At 46.3% G+C, this 17,050-nt stretch overlaps 1 protein-coding gene across 1 annotated transcript in view; it reads right to left on the reverse strand.

Moving 5' to 3' along the window:
* Window positions 1–4,347: 4,347 nt before the first annotated feature.
* Window positions 4,348–17,050, reverse strand: part of MARCHF7 (membrane associated ring-CH-type finger 7) — a 59,236-nt gene continuing 46,533 nt past the window's right edge. The window contains exons 7-11 of the mRNA XM_082261330.1: window positions 10,809–10,978; window positions 10,586–10,695; window positions 8,727–8,840; window positions 8,232–8,280; window positions 4,348–4,541 (exon numbers count right to left, since the gene is read on the reverse strand). Of these exons, the coding sequence (XP_082117456.1) occupies window positions 4,510–4,541; window positions 8,232–8,280; window positions 8,727–8,840; window positions 10,586–10,695; window positions 10,809–10,978 (475 nt within the window). The 3' untranslated portion in view covers window positions 4,348–4,509. The remainder of the gene's footprint in view (window positions 4,542–8,231; window positions 8,281–8,726; window positions 8,841–10,585; window positions 10,696–10,808; window positions 10,979–17,050) is intronic.

Below are 17,050 nucleotides of genomic sequence, written 5' to 3' on the forward strand. Positions count from 1 at the left end.
TCGCTGACGTTAACAAAACCAGAACAGGGGCCAAGACCTTGGTAAATACTCTGGGAGCAAGACCAAAGTTAACGCCACAAATTGAAAGTGCTCCTCTGCCACCGCAGAATCTCTGGTACCCCTCAAAAATGGACATGAGATACACATCCTTGAGATAGATGGAAGCCAAAAAAAATCCCAGATTCAAAGATGCCACCACTGACCAAATGGACTCCATTCGAAACTTCTGCACCCGCACAAAGTGGTTCAGAGCCAGAATTTGACACCCCTTGCCCTCATTTCTGGGCACCATGAACAGGTTTGAATAGAAACCTTGAGTGTTCCCGAGTTCCTTCAGTGGAACCGGCGCAACCACCCCTTGAGCCAGGAGATCTTGCACAGCCTCCTGCAGATCCTTCAAACGCTCTGGAGACAGGCGAAGATTTGAAAGAAAAAACCTGTCCCCTGGCCGGGACCAGAATTCGATCTTGTACCCGGAACAAATCAATTTGCGAACCCAATCATCCTGAATGAAGGAAGTCCAGGGTTGCTGGAAGAAGAGCAATGTCCCCCCCACCCCTGAGCCAGATGAGGGCACCCCTTCACGCTGAAGAGGACTTCTGCAGCACCGGGCTGACCGGCCTGGGGCTTGCCCCAAATGCTTTTTAGCCCCTCCAGAAGCTCTGAATGGCTTATTTTTCTAGCGCCCAAGAGGCACGAAAAAAAAAAAAAAAAAAAAAAAAGAAGAGCTTGTGAGCAGAAAAAGAGGGACCCCGCTTTGTACGGGGAGTCTTACCCTTGGAGGATTGAGGAAGAGTACTCTTCCCACCAGTCAAGCCCTTGATCAACTCATCCAATGAGTCGCCAAACAAACGCTGTCCCAGAAATGGGACGTAAACCAGGGCTTTCTTAGAAGCTTGGTAAGCAGACCAGCTCTTCAGCCAAACCATGAGACAAGGCAATGCCCAAGTCCGAAACCCTAGCCCCAGGGGAGTCGCATCCATAGACACACGAACACCAGAGCCTGGATCACCTGGTCCAACAGTTCCAGCTGTTCTGGAGGAAGATTCTCGGAGTCCAAAGACTCCTGCAAACCCCCCCAATCTCGGTCACAGTTTGAGAGAAACGCCAAAAACCGGTTTCAAAAAAGGAACCCGCCAACACGTGAAGATGCCAGAAAGGGGATTCCACCCGCCTGTCCACCAGATCCGTAAAGACCGGGAATCTTCCACAGGCACAAGTGTAGATTTGTTTAATCTGGAGACAGGATGGTCCACTTTAGGTGGCACCGTCCAACGGTCGGAGACCTTTTCAGCAAACATATACCGGCGTTTAAAGCGTTGTGGCACAACACGTGCTTAACGCGCTGCCATTGGTCATTCACAATATAGTGAAAAAAAGTGTCAGGACAAAGGAAAACCTTGCCAGCTTTTTGAGACTTCTGGGAGCTAAAAGCCACCCATGTCCCTGCCAGCATGGGCTCAGCCAATTTTAAAGTGTCCTGTACTGAAATAATCAGGGCCTCCACTAAAGCGTGTTCCCATGCTGCGGCTGAAGAGGATAGGTCCTCTTCACCATCTGACTGCAAGGACAGCAACCCCCTCAGGAAGGGGAGCATCCAGGGAAACCTCATCATTCTCTGAATCAGAGGACACCTCCATAGACGGAGAATGCAGCGGCCGTTTTCGACTATCAACCTTTTTCATTACTAAATCAACTTTGGTCGCCAGGCTTTCCAGAGCTGCTGAAATTGCAGCCAGCGACTGCAATCCGGACTGTCCGGGAGTCGCACAGAGTGGGTTTGAGGGTGAATTCAGTTTGGGACTCCATATTGCAAGTTGCAAAAAAAAAAAAAAAAATGGAGTACTGACGTTTTAAGAAGCGCAGATTGCGGTTCCCACCACCGATCGCAGCAGTCTGCAGAGATCCCCTTTAAACCAAACAGCAGAGCATGCAGGGATATATCTGCAAGGACCCCAGTACTGTACCCACCTCAGAGAAAAGTCCTTCTGATCATTCCAGCAGCATGCAGAAAGACAAGAAATTACCTTGGCCAGCAGGAAACAAAGCACAGGAAGTGATCTCGCCTGAATGAAAGGTCACGCTGCTCAGTGCAGCACAAAGGCTACACAAACATGGTTGCTCATACAGTTGCAATAGGAAGCTCAGGGAAAATGGCTGCCCCATACAAGTCTATGGGGAAAAACAACATTGCCCACGGCGAGCCATGCGGTCAGAGACAGACACTATGAAGGCCTCAGGATCCACAACAGGAACAAGCAAGCCCAAGGTAAAACTTTGTACTAATGTACTGCCTAGACTACTCCTGCAGGTGGCAGCATAACCCACAGCTCATGAAGATAAGATGAGGCAGAGTCTGTCAATGGCTAGAGAAATCTGATCAGTGCAAACTTCTGGGAAAATAAGCAAGTCAATCACACAAGCAGGATAGGTTTCTGGGGGGCATTCTGTGTACAGAACCTCCAAGTAGCCATATTGCACTGCACTACAGATAGTTTGAATGTTCTTAACATTTTTCCAAACTGCAGCTCTATTTAATCCAAAAAGTGCAGCGCTAAAATATTAAGTGACATAAAAAGTGATAAACTCAAAAAGTCATCTAAAAAAAAAAAAAAAAAAAACAAACACACACACACACACAACAAATCAAGAGTGACTGGAGAACCAAGAAAGTCCCATATTTGAAGGTGAATCCAAAAATGTAAATCTATTCTTCCTCATGACACCCAGGAATTCTGTGAAGGGGGGGGGGGGGGAACGACACCTCTGTGCACAAGTGTAAGAAGCAGCTTGCCAGACAGCCATGGCTACTCAAATGAAAGAGCCTCGCCAGATATAGCATGGATCTCAGGCACTGCAAAGAGTCATCAATAACATCAGGAGATAATAAATTCCTTAAGGTAGCTCCGTAGAGGTCAGATAAGGATGTGGGGAAAAAGGTGGTACAAAAAGACCATAGCGTAATCCCTTAATATATAAAATAATGTATTAAAAAAACGACTCATATAGGTAGAACAGAACAGGGACATAGGTTAGGTAATTAAGGATCCAAACAGCGGCATCCCGCTTGTATCCAATCAGCATAGAAAGCAGATAGCCGGCTCATGGAAGGGGCGTGTGGACAATTGAGTCTGGAGTCGCCGACGTTTCGTCATAAAAAAGACTTCATCTGGGTATTAATTTCCCCATGGAGGAGTGGAGTTACCCTTTAAAGGTAGGAGGTGGCTTTACTATACACTACAGGATGGAGCTGAGATATTCAGGGGAGGAAGAGGGTGAATGGAAAAACTATGCAACCACCTGGGATATGCACCCAAGATTAGTTCCTCTTCCTTCCCTCCCTTTGTTGTAGGAATGAGCAGCACACAGATCAGTGTACAGAGTGTCCAAATAGCTCTCATTTGTAAAATGCTGGGGGAGAGTGGAATGTATGGCAGTACAAAGATAAATTGAGGGTCCTGTCTCACAGCTTCCTGGAAAGAACCTTGTTCCCTGGACAGAGTGTCATCTGTTGAGCTCAAAGATTTAATAAATAAAAAAACTCCTGGAAACGCCACATTTCATACAACATCTTTATTTCCATTGTACAACTAAAACATTAAACGTGTTTTTTTTTTTAAGTGAATATACAGAAGTCTTAACAATTTTTGCAATTACAAGTGATTAAAATTTGTAGCCTCTACTTTAAATTTATGGAAAGTTTTTTTTCTGGTTTGAAAAAAAAAAATGTGCTATATATCTGGAAATCGACAAAAAAAAAAAAAAAAAAAAAAAAAAAAGGATGATTTTAATCAAGTCTTTAAGATATTGCCCCTTACTTAAAAAGAGTCCCAAGGCAGACCTAGATAAAGTCAGACAGCTATACAAAAACCCTTTCAAACAGTCAACACTGGAGGGTAGGCATTATATAAAACAAGGAGCCTGCAATAAGGCATGGTGTTTTAACCCTTAAGAAGGGTAACAAGAACCCGGGGCACATTCTGCCTCTTTTGCTGAAACACTACATTTTAATAGACAGGTGCCCTTGAGAAGACCATGGTGGAGTTGGCCATTCTGTGATATCGCTAGATTTCCCAGGATGGATATGCTGTGCTCTTGGCAGTTCAGCACAAAAATGGTCATCTCTGCAGGAAATACTATAGGATAGAAATAGGCTGAACACATGCCACCTAGCTCAACATGTAAAAAAAAAACAAACAAAAAAAAAAACAGAACAAAAAAACATAATGGAACAGTCAATGCTTTAAGCAAACAAAAAGAAAGGCAGATTAAAGGTTACAAAAAAGAAAGGCCAGACTGGTTCTTGTAACCCATGACGGAATCTCTTGTAAGCCGATTCAGTATTTATAGATTGCTTATCAAGTGCAACAAGTGAATAGAGGGCAATAGAGTGATTCGATATGCATCACAAGCACTGGAGTATTCAGGAAAATAAATCTCTGCATATATGCAGGCGGGTCATCTTTTCTGAAGAGGTAACATGTTTTCAGGAAAACCATGCACCTTTTTTCACACCCGTTCATCTTCTGAATCATCTGAGGCTGAAAAGAATTAACAGTGTTACAAGCAAAGTTAGATTTTCTCCTCATAGGAGAATGAAATGAAACACATTTGTTCCTCCTTCACTCCCCCTTTAACCAATCCTGCCCCAACCCTGCAAGCTCTGACACCAAAATTCCCAGAAACCATCCCTTCAAGCCATCTCACATCCTCCAAAAACGAATTCCCCACATCTCTGCAACCATCCCAGCCAGATAATGTCCCTAAATGCAAATTAAAAATTGGATGGTGCCTTTGAGGAACTGAGGTCATTCTGCTCTCATCTCTTCATAACCGACAGCTCCCATCAGGAGTGGTCAACATTGGCATCCAGCATATTTTCTACATATACAGGATTCCCCGTATAGGTACTTGATATGGGGGGGGGGGGGGGGGATGGAAGAATTAAGCCTCTTGCACACTGCAGCTTGGAAAAAAAAAAAAAAATTGTATTTTTGTAAGAACTTACCATAAAATCCTTTTTCCGAGTCCTGACAGACACAGCTCTCCAAGCTTCTTCACTTATGGGTAATGCGCCATCTACAGGACTAAACTAGGCAGTGAAAAGTCCATAGGGGCTGTTCCTCATGGCATTACCCCAGACAGGGAGCGATGCAAGGATTTCTGCCGCCCTAAAAATTGCCCCCCCCCCCCCCCCCCGTCACTCCAGACCATATCCCTCTGGGCACCAGTTCACTTACCTTGAGCAGTTGGCAGTATACATCCTGAGGTACTGACGGTCAGCACAGACTTCTGGGAGTTGATGGTCCACCCAAACTCCTGAAGCGTCTGAACCGTGAATGTCAAGTCGCCTGACAGGGTGGCACAAGAGCTCGCCCACAACAGGAGATCATCCAGATAACTGAGAAACGCAATCCCTTTTCGTGCAGCAAAGCTAGCACTGGGGCCAAAACTGATCTAGCTTCCGCTCCCAGAGTCTTCACCAAAGGTAATGCCACAAATTGAAAAGTGCTCCTACACCACTGCTAATCGGAGCTACCGCTGATGACCCTCGTAAATAGGGATGTGCAGATACACGCATCTTTTAAAATCGATTGAGGCCATAAAATCCCCCTGATTTAAAGACGCCACCACCGACCGAATGGCCGAATCGTTACGGCCTTCTTAGAAGCCTGGTCCACCGACCAGCTCTTCAACCACACCATGCGGCGTAAGGCGATCCCCACTGCAGACACCCTGGCAGCCAGAGGAGTCCTGTTTAGGGCCGCATCACACAGGTACACCATGGCCTGGGCCATCTGATCCATGAGCACAATTAGAGTTGGAGGAACCGACTCAAAGGACAAGTTGCTCCTAAGTACTGTGACCCATTCCGTCACCATCTGAGAAACCAGGATGGACGCGAACACAGGCTTAAGAATCAAACCCGCCAACAAGTGCAGGTGACGGTAAAGGGATTCCATTTGCCTGTCCACCAGGTCCTTAAAAGGGGAGTCTACTGGTACCACAGTAGATTTATTCAACCGGGTAACAGTGCGATCCACCTTAGGTGACACGGTTTAACGATTGGAAACTGCGTCTGCAAAGGGGTAACAGCGCTGAAAGCGTTTGGGAACCACCAGCATGTGCTTAATGCGCCTCCATTGACCATTCACAATGTTGTGAAAAACCTCGGGACAAGGAAAAACCTGACCCGAATTCTGGGCTTTGCGGAAGCCGAAGACAACCAGTTTTCCTGATTGTGAGGGCTCATCATCTAATTACAAGGTTTCCCTTACCGAACGGATCAGTGCTTCCAGATTGCGTTCCCGCGTTGCAGCTTGAGGACTCCTCACCATCTGACAGTGAGGCCAGGGATCCCTCAGGGAGTGGGTTGCCCGTGGCAACCACATCAGGCTCTGAATCAGGGGACTGAGAGGGCATCAGCCGTTTGCTGGTAGAAACCAGTTTCATCACAAGATCCACCTTTGACGCCAGAGTTTCTAAGGCTGCAGAAAGACACCAGCGAGGGCCGGAGTCCCCCTTTAATGCTAAAAAGTGTCCTGACAGGAGCCAAGGGTGTTCAAAGAATGCCCAAAGGACCTAAAATCCCCTTCCTGTACCAGCATCCTGAGAAGCAGCCGCTCTGCAGTCAGTCTTCCAGCATGTGAAAAATCTGGGAGGAAGGAACCAATCACAAGAGGCGAGCCCACCTGATGTAGCCTAAAAACAAAATGGTACCAATAGAAAAACATAGGACGCAAAAGGGGAAAATGGCCGCTGCCCATATAGCGCGGCCTATGCCCACACTTAAAATGGCGCCTGAAAACGGCGCCAAAACACTCAGGAGGCAAAGGGAAAATGGCTGCAGCCCTTACACTGATGCAGCCTATGCCCACACCCAAAATGGCGGCCGAAAACAAGAACCAAATGCACAGGCAACCCAGGAGAGAGGCCACTGCACGAATACCCCCCAAAGGGACCCCCAGGACCAGGTAACATCTTCAAACCCCCCAGCGGGAGTGTGGAGTGTAGTACCTGACAGGCCTGTGGGATCTTAGAGGGACGCAGCCCTGTAATCCCCCAGGAGTGGGCCCATATCACCCCCCACAAACATCTGTCCCACAGACATGGGGGGGGCGTAGCATCACTCACCATACCATGGACCTCCGCTCCGAAACAGCTAGCCTCCCACAGTGAGTGGGGGTGCCGTCAGCCAAGAGGGGTACGCTTCAACTCAGGGCATTCCAGGTTGATGCGACCCGGCGAAGCATCCGTTCGCAGGCTCGTCCCCATCCACCGGGGCTCTGACGTGGCGAGGCCTGGGCGGACCACAACCTGCTCACGCTCGTAGGCCAGGCTGGGAGACCATAAGGATCTAGATTATCCAGTGCGAAACCCCAGTCCGACTGTCGCTTGTAGCTCACCAGGAGGATGACACTAGCTAGCAATGGGGAGTAAAGAGAAAAACATTTTCAAAAGAATATAAAAACTGAGACAGCAGACCCAGCAGGGAAGCCTAGGTCCTACTCCTTCACTAGGCAGCAAGAAACTGATTTTAGAGCAGTGTGTCTGGGGTAATGCGAGGGACAGCCTCTATAGGCATGTCATCTGAAAACTTCACTGCCTAGTTTACTCCTGTAGATTGCGCATTACCCATAAGTGAAGAAGCATTGAGAGCTGTGTCTGTCAGAAGATGCAAGAGAAAGTTCAGTATAGCATTTTTACTGCTCTAAAATGCAGCTCATTGTACACAGGTGCGTAAACAAGCGCTGCCTATTCTAAAAGAGGGGGGGAATCAACTGTTACCAGTCAGTATTTTGCGCCAGTACAATCACATGAGCATAAACCATGAATTCTCCCTAGAAATTTATTGCAGTTTTTAATATGCATCAAGAAACACATGCAGTGTTTTCCATGTATTCCAATGGCCCTTGTTTGCACCACACAACAAAAGAACATGCTATATTTTCTGTATGGAACATCTAGAGTGAGGGGAAAAATAAATAAAATAAAAAAGTTCTTGAATTTAGGCAGGGAGGAAACCCTAGCATGCATCACAAAACGCATCCGGAACACAAATTGTGGTGCTCTAATGTTCTGGCAGGGTCCATAAAGTTTAGCATCATTGCGAACAAACAGTCAGGGAAAAGCGGTCACTTTCTGTGAAATCGTAACATCCCTAGGACGCATGATACCAGGACTGGATTACTGGAAGTGTACAAATTTTATACTTGGGTCTGTATACTTACTGTCAAGATCTTCCATGTGTGCCTGGAGGGTCCTGGCAAGGTTGATAAACTGAAGATAGGAGGGGGAAGAAAAAAACACAACTTGTAAAAAACCAAAACCATACACACTTTATATTCAGTACAGATATACAGGTACATTTTCATGAGTGAAAACCTATTTTTACCATTTGATTGTACAATTGTGACAAACTTTTTTTTTTCTATCAAGTAAAAGTGTAATTTTGTCCTGAAAAAGTGCATTTGATAAGCCACTGTGCAAACATGACAAAAATTGCAACCACCATTTTATCCTCCATGGCCTTTGCTTTCAGAAAATATATTGGGGGGGGGGGGGGTCAAATATGTTTTTCCTAAAAAAAACAATACGTGTGAGAAGTGTCAGAATCAGCTTGGGTTTAAAACTTGAAGTGGTAAAAAAAACAAAAAGGCACAAAGGCAGGAAAGGACTACTGCACCTAGGCCTGTGTTTAATGCGTTATTGGTGCATGAACTCACTCTAACCCGAGTGTTTGCTTCATTCGCTGCCCCCAGCATGTCAGAGAAGCGCTGCTCACACAAGTGCAGTAAGACGACCAGATACAATCCAGAGCTTATGAATTCATATTCAGCCTGCAGAAAGAGGGGGGAGAAGCAAAACAGTCAATTTGAATGGCTTTACAAAAATAGAATGCATTTTTATGCCACTTTACGTCAACATTTAGGGCCATGCTACTAGTGATACTGTCACCATCAGCAACTGGCAAATGATCAGATTGCCAAGAGCAGAGAACGCTAATCTACTATGTGGCACTTCCTTTACTGGCTGAACTAGTGCAGTATTGAGCCGTCACTGCTCCCTGGCTGGCTAAAAGGAGATACTACCAGTTTCAACGCCTGGGGAGGGAAAGACTCCCCAGGAACAGCTTAGTGTGCTCTTCAGCCATCTTTCCTGGAGAGTCATTTCTAGTGATAGGGTCAATAGTGTGACATGGATCCAAAAGCCTGGCCTTGCCTATGGATCCTAAGCCTGGCCTTAAGGCAGTTTCCATCTAAAGCTGAACTTCGGGATAAGCAATTTTGTCTAAATAAATGAAGCCTGCATATTCTTACTTGAATGTTTTGTATTCTTTTCCAGATCTGTGCAATAATCTAGCATGAACAGTTGCCTGAGCAGAATTTCCTTTAAGACCAATCACTGCTGCTCTTGTCCCTGCCTGTATTGGATGGGCATGCTGGGCCCCCTCCCATAGCTCTGGTTTCTGCACAAGCCATGTACAGCACAGTGGGTATATTCCTTTTGTAAGATAAAATTTTTGCAAACCCAGTGAGCACCACAATGTGGATTTCTACCACAGCTTACAGTGGTTGGAAAGGCATTCTATGCATTAGGATAGAAAAGTTTCTGAAACAAAGCCCTATATACTTACCTGAGACCGATCTCAATCCAGCAAAGTGCAGGAGAGCAGAGGCTTGCTCCCCTAATTGACTGTCTAAGAGTAGTGCGAGCCACTGGCTCCTGCTGTCATTTACAGCGGGGGGGGGGGGGGGTGCCTAGCCATGCTCTTATGGAACACCCACACAGCAAGCAGCGTGCAAATCCATTCCACAGAGCAAGTATTTCTCTCCTCTCAAACAGAACACCCTATATATAGAGTCACTTTAACCTACTACTCACCAAGAGTGCCTTAGTTTGGAAATTCCTAGAGCCGACCAGGAAATTACCAATAGTGGCGCTTGGTAACCAGCCTATTACATGAAAAAGGTAGTAGAATGAGCAATACGTCAGTCTGCTCATGTCGACTAGACTGTACAAAAAATTCCACAGGTGATCTTGCATAGTTGTAATGCACACTATTGCCTTTAACTAGTGTACAATACAGATGCACAAGGAAGACATTCAGGCATATTTAGCTGCACTTGATAGCAGCAGTGACTAAACACTACTATTGCAAAAAAAAAAAAAAAAAAAAAACCCCACACAACCAGCATACTGAGAACACAAACACCATGCAAAACCCAAAATGGGTCCACACACTCCTAAGGCAAATTAGGATTAGGTTTTGGTTAAGTCTTAAAAAGTATGTACCTATCCATTTTTTTAAGCCTGGCACCATCAATATCTATGCCACTAAAGCACAAAGGACAGTTTTCATTTATTAGTGAAAATTTCACATAGCCCGACTCAAAAAAGTAAAGTACTCTTAATGCGATTTCCCTTTGTACATGGCCATGTCCTACTGCAGTGCGTCTGAATTGTAGAAAAATTTAATTTGAATATCTGCATTTAGAGAGCACTGTTTGAAAAAGAAAAAGGCTGCACTTGACAAGAATATCAGTAAATTTAAGCTCTAGGATTTGAGAGAAAATATACTTGCCCTCTCATTTGCATGTGCCTGGTATAGCTCTTGAATGTCAAAATCTTCCAAGTTCAGATCCAGCTTCTCTTTACACAATTCACATGTAGTTATGGTTTCCAAACTAGAACCTGAAAAATCACAATACACCACAAAAAAAGTCAAACTACTCAAAGCATGTATCTGTTAAAATACATGTATTTGCAGATCAACATGGAGAGAGAAAGTAGCAAGCTGTACATACCAGAGTTGATCTTGGCATGCAGCCATTTTTTCATACAGTCCTGGTGAACGTACTGCAAGCTACCAGAACACTTGCATGGCTCAATAAAGGGATTGCTTGGACTGGATGCTCCAGTCTGACATATTCTGCACAAGTCACCTTCTTCTTCCTCAGAGTCCTCTAGTAGGAGACTGAAAAGACAATGTTCGGTGGGTTAAGGAAAAAACCCCACAAGATGAACATGTATATCCACACATTAATTGGGCATAGCCACCCATTTCAGTTTACATATCCAGAATTTTCATAACTGCATTTAATACAAGATTGAGGCTGGTTTGAAAAAAAAAAAAAAAAAAAAAGTCAAAGTACTACAAAGTACTTTGGGGGGCAGCCTGTACCTCTAAGTCAACAGCTACAAATACTGTAGCTGCTGACTTATTAGGGCACTTAACTGTCCAAGGATCCAGCAGTGTCTTCAACTGAGCCAATTCGAGTTGGCAATCAGGTGCTGGCACCACAATCCTGACTAAGAAACCAGCAAGCAGAGCTTCCAGAAAAAAAAAAAAAAAAAAAAGCGCTAATACAAATACATACAAATTGCAGTTTTACCTAAAGGTTCCTTCCACCCAACATTTTCACAGCTCTTCACACAGTATAGGTTCTATGGCAGGGAAGAAGATCTGTTACCTTCTGCTGCAATTTCACAAGACCCCACCCAAAAAAAAAAAGATTTGTCTAGAATCTTGACCATTGGGTTAAGCTGCCCCCTACAGGAGTAGGACACTAGGCATGAAGCTTTACTACGCCTATGGGGTTAGTCCCAGGGGATATACTCCCACTTCCTGCTATAGGCACTCAGTTTTGTTGCAAGCAGCATCAGAAGAAATAACCCAACTCGAGAGGTGAATGCCGAGTCCATCAATGAACATCAGAGAAAAGGATTTTACAGTAAGACCAATCCAATTTTCTTCGCTCATTGACAGACAGCTCCAGAATCTGGACCATTGTGACTTCCCAAAGCAGTGTCAAACATGAGGGGTGGGAAATATCAGGAAACATCAAGAAACCTCAAAAGAAAAAAAAAAAAAAAAAACCCTCCCAAAGGCTAAACCTAGCCAACCAGTAACATGGAGCCCAACCAGTAACTGGCGCTCACGTGAGACACACCCTCAAGAGGACTAGTCCTCAAAACAGCAGCTAGCAAAACCTTGCAGCTAAAGCAGCATCCGCAGATGCCAGGACATCCACTTTGTAAAAGTGTGCACAGCCAGCCAAGTAGCCGCCCTACAAACCGGCATCATTGACACCTGATGTTGGAAGGCTGGGGAGGAACACACGCCAAGGCCAAACCTGATTGTACCCAAGGCCAGATGCTGCGCAACACCTCGTTGGGAGGAAGGCCAAACTCGTGTCACCGAAAAGGAGTGGGTGTGAACCCCAAGAGATTCACACCCACAAAGTACGCTCTTCAAAACGTGATGGTAAATCTTCCTAGAAGTAGATTAACTAGCTTTCAGCAGCGTGTAATTTATGGATTCAGACATCCCTCAGCACCTGGCTTCCGACAGCCAAGCCATTCAAGCCAGAGACTGCAAAGCAAGATGGAAGATTGCCCTTTGGGCCAACAGATCATCTCAGTCTCAAAGGAGCATCATCTACCAACCGTATCAAATCTGCATACCAAGACCGGCGAGACCAATCTTGAGCCACTAGGATGGCCGGAATACCATCTGCCTCGATCCTTTGCAGGAGTCTTGAGGGAAAGGCTCTCCAACGATACTGGCCCCATGGAGCTACCAGTGCGTCTGTGGCGTTGGCCAGAGGATCCCGAGACCGTGCCACAAACCTCTGAACCTTCCTTTTGAGACGAGAGGCCAACAGGTCCACTTCGGGCGTTCCCCGCCGGGGACAACTGATGAAAAAACACAAATGCCTGACGACACCCGCCTGCCAATTTTTTTCCCCCTGGAAAATGCACAGCAGAGAGGGCTGGAATGAAGCGTTGGACCCACCTTTGAAGGTCTGCTACTTACAGAGCTGCCAGGACACTTTCATGTGCCCCCTTGGTGATTGAAGGCGATTCATCCAATGAGCCAGACAAGTCTGATGCTGAGAACGACACCCCACCTGGCCAGGCTGGCATCTGTGGTGACCGGACAAGGAAAATCTCTCTCCTCTGTACCAAGTGCCAGAAGGGGGGAGAAGCCACCAAATCAGGGACCCTCTCCTACCCTGGCTCAACAGGATCAGAGATGTCTAGAGACTGGATTCTTGTCCCAGCTGGCAAGAATCTCCCTGCAGAGGTCTTGTGTGGAACCATGCAAATGGAACTGCGTCAAGGTAGACCCCCATCAGGCCCAGCACCCACCTCCAAGTTCTGAGAGGTGACTGACTGCTGGACAACAGGAGCCAAATTGCATCCTGTAGCTTTGGGAGCCTGTCCCATGGGAGAAACACCCTGGCTGAAGAGTCCAGAGGCAGACCCAGATAGTCCCAACTTGGTGGCCGGAACCAGAGCAGATTGCAGGAGTTCCAGTTGTAATTTAATTGCTTTGAGAGTCCACAGTAATCTCCAGGTTGTCCATCAGAGCAGTCAGACTGCTCGCAGATCGTCCAGGTACTCCAATACCACAATCCCCTGTTGGTACAACAATTCCAAACACTATGAGGAGCCAAGGTGAGACCAAAAGGGTAATGCCACAAATTGAGAATGCTCCCTGCCCACAGCAAAAACAGAAGAAGCGTGGATGACCGACAGATTATGAAGGTAAACATCCTTGATAGTGATAGAGGCCAGCAGATCCCCTTGATGTAGGGATGCCACTACTGTACGAATGAACTCCATTCGGATCATCTGTACCTGCACAAAGCGGTTCAGAGTTTTGAGGTCCTGGATTGGATGTACCTAGTCTTCCTGGGAACTGTAAACCGGTTTGAAGAAAACCCTCGAACACATTCTGATTCGGGAAACGCAACAATCACCTTGTAGTAGAAAGCCTTGCACCGCCCTGAAGAGACCTCGTAGGCGGTCTGGGGATAAAAGCAGGTTGGAAGGAAAGAAACTTCTGGAGAATAAGCCCAAAACTTGATCTTGTAGCTGGACCGAATCAGCTCGTGGACCCACTTGTCTTTAATCAGGGAGGTCCATGGGTCCTGAAGGACCGGCTCTCAGTTTACCAGACCAGGTCCCATTGAAACCTCTGGAGAAAGGTCCTTACAGACTTAAATCCCTTGTCTTGAGATCCTGCTTAAAGGATCTTATCCAGGGAGGATCCAAACAGGCAATCCCCTACAAAGGGAAGATCAGATAAGACCTTCTTCGAAGTCTGCTCCGCAGACCAACATTTCAGTCATATCCTGTGCCGAAGGACCACTGCTGTCACGGACAGCGTAGAGACTAATGCCCCATACACACGTGCAGATTATCTGAAGACTTTTGTCTGCAGACTTACCAAAACCATATAATATGAGGTCAAACCTAAACACTTTCAATTTGTATGCAATCCGGCAGGCCCTTGCACTACATAGAAAAGGTAAGTCTGCAGACTAAAGTCTGCAGATAATCTGCACGTGTGTACGGGGCATAAGGGAGCCGCATCCAGAAAAAGACGATCTGCAACCCCTGGACCAACTGGTCCCCCAGCTCGGCAAAGGCAGGGAGAAACTGTTCCCCCATCCAGATGCTGGTGCAAAATCTTTGCCCTCTGACAGTCGGGACACCAAGGCTTTGGTAAACAGGCCCAAGGACCGAATCGGCCACAGTAAACATGTGGCATACCAAGGTCATGGCTCTGTCAAAGGGATCTTTAAAAGCCAGAGACTCCTCCACCGGAATTAGGGTTGATTTACTGGAAACCTGAGACCACTTAGACTACATCTTTGAAGAGTGTTGAATAACTAAATGCTTTGATGCTGTCTTGCATTTAGGACAACCCAACTGGCTCAATTTGTCAAAAGTAGGCGGAAAAAGGGAATGTCTTTTGCAATTTTGAGGCTCTGCAGGTACAAAGAAAAAAAAAACTGCAGCTTCCATTTTCTAAAGTTGCCCGCACCGATAGAATCAGCGCATCCACCAGCACCTTTTCATGCGTGGCTGCAAAAGAGGAATCATCCTCGCTATCAGAGCACGCGAAGTGCGTGGACGCATACCCAGTAGGGTCGCTACTAAGCTCACCCCAAAACCTAGTCAGGGGAGGCCGCTGACTGCAATCCCACAAGGGAACACTGGCCAAGGGTCCAATTATGAACCAGCCATGAGACCTCACAAACAAGGGGGTTGCCCTCCATAGAGGAAATGGCCCCCTAAAGGGGGGGCTACCCGCCGTGACATGAGGCAGAGTATCCTTGCCCATATAGCCACAAAAAAAAGTCACTAAAAATGAAGATTCCCCACTGTGCCAACCAGTTCAAGGGAGGAGCCAAGCTAACCACATGGCCCAGCATGACCTAGTAGGCTACAGGCTGCAAATCGTGGCCTAAATTTAAAGGCCCACAGTGACCCTTTAGAAGGGCTGGGGGTCCAAAGTCCAAAGGAGGGGCCCACTTCACCCTATCAGGGTGCAGTGTGCCATAGGCACGCTGAGAATCAGGCCGTGACCAGGTTGTATTCACCTTTGCGAGACGTTTAAATCACCAGCCATGGGGCTGTCACAGCCGAACTAGCGTGGAGCTGAGGCCTGCGCACGCTCGCTGGCTGGGAGACAAGGATCTAGAATATGCAGTCATCACCCAGTCCAGCAGTTGATTTTCTGTTCTTGAACTACAAAGAATTTTTTTTTTTTTTTTTAATCAAAAATGCTAGGACCAGAGAGATCCCAGCAAGGAACTAGTTCTTGACTAGGCATGGAAAAAAAAAAAAAAAAAACTGAGTGCCTATATAGCAGAAGTGGGAGTATATCCCCTGGGACTGCCCCATAAGCGTGGTAAAGCTTTTTTTTCTGTCTAGTCTAAGTTTTGCTCTGCCACATCCCCCTGCTACTGTGGCAGCAAAAAAGTTAAGTGCCTTAGAGCCCAACTGTTTAGCTATGAACAAGAAATAAATAAGGTGGAGTTCATATCCGTGAGGTACCATGCACGCCAACCCTGTATACCGGTCGACTGACTTGTAATATGTCTTAGATCTATTAATGCTAGTTTTATACCGGATTTCTGTAAGTGTTTAGCATGGATTTTTTTTAGATAAACTATTAAGCAGTTTTACCCTTCCTTCCATGGACCCTACTATGGAGTAAATCTTATCAGCCATGACAGGACCACCAGCTGCAATATAATAGCGGAAGCAGATTGGATCTTCTATACTTGCCTAGAACGCCTGTCTAGACTCCAATTTGGAGTCTAGACCTATGGTAAGGAAGCATTTTATCAAAATCAGTGGGAGGTGCACTTGGTGATCAAAACGCGCATCAATTACCCTTGCTGTTATTGGATGTTCATCAAGGAATTCACCTGCACTATTTAAAACCGCACTAGTTCACACTATGAAAAAGCTAGACTGCGCCTATGGGCAGGCCCACTCCGCTATAGGCACTCAGTTTTGTTACAAGCAGCGTCAGAAGGAAGCCAACTCCACAGAGGGGTGGGTGCTGAGTCAGTCAATGATCAGAGAAATTGATTTTACGGTAAGTCAAAAACCCCATTATTGCTTTTGTTCATTGACAGACAGCACAGACAACCCAGATGGCTGCCTCATCAACCCTGCATTACTGATGCCTCATGACAGAAGGCCCCAGGAAGCACTAAGTGCCCGAGTAGAGTGCGCTATAACAAGGTTCAGATTCCTCCGTTCCCTAATTGAATAGGCCTGAATCCCTGTCTAACCATCTGGAAATGGTCACAGCAGAAGGGACAACCCTTCCCAAGGTCCGTCCATTAGTACAAATAGTGTGCCAGACCCCCTAAAGACCCGGTAGCTGCCAGACTCAACCTGAGTGCACGAACCACATCCAGGAAAATGCAAAGCAATTTCCTTGGGATATTTCAGATCTGGGACACAGGGAAGGCAACACAATGTCTTCATTCAAATGGAAATCAAGAGACGGCCTTTCGAAGGAACGATGGACAAGGGCGAAGAACCACCTCATCTCTGAACCACCAGCTAAGGTTAACAGCAAGACAACACCGCTAGCTCAGACACCCTGCATGCAGAGGCGATAGCCACCAATAAAGGCCACCTTCTAGGGCAACGTAAACAGAGGAACCTCCCAAAGATTTTTTGAAAAAGTTTCTGGAGAACTGGCAACACTAAACTGAGGTCCCACGGCAGC

The sequence above is a fragment of the Pelophylax lessonae genome (assembly GCF_965119305.1).
Source record: "Pelophylax lessonae genome assembly, chromosome: 6".
Lineage (NCBI taxonomy): Eukaryota > Metazoa > Chordata > Amphibia > Anura > Ranidae > Pelophylax > Pelophylax lessonae.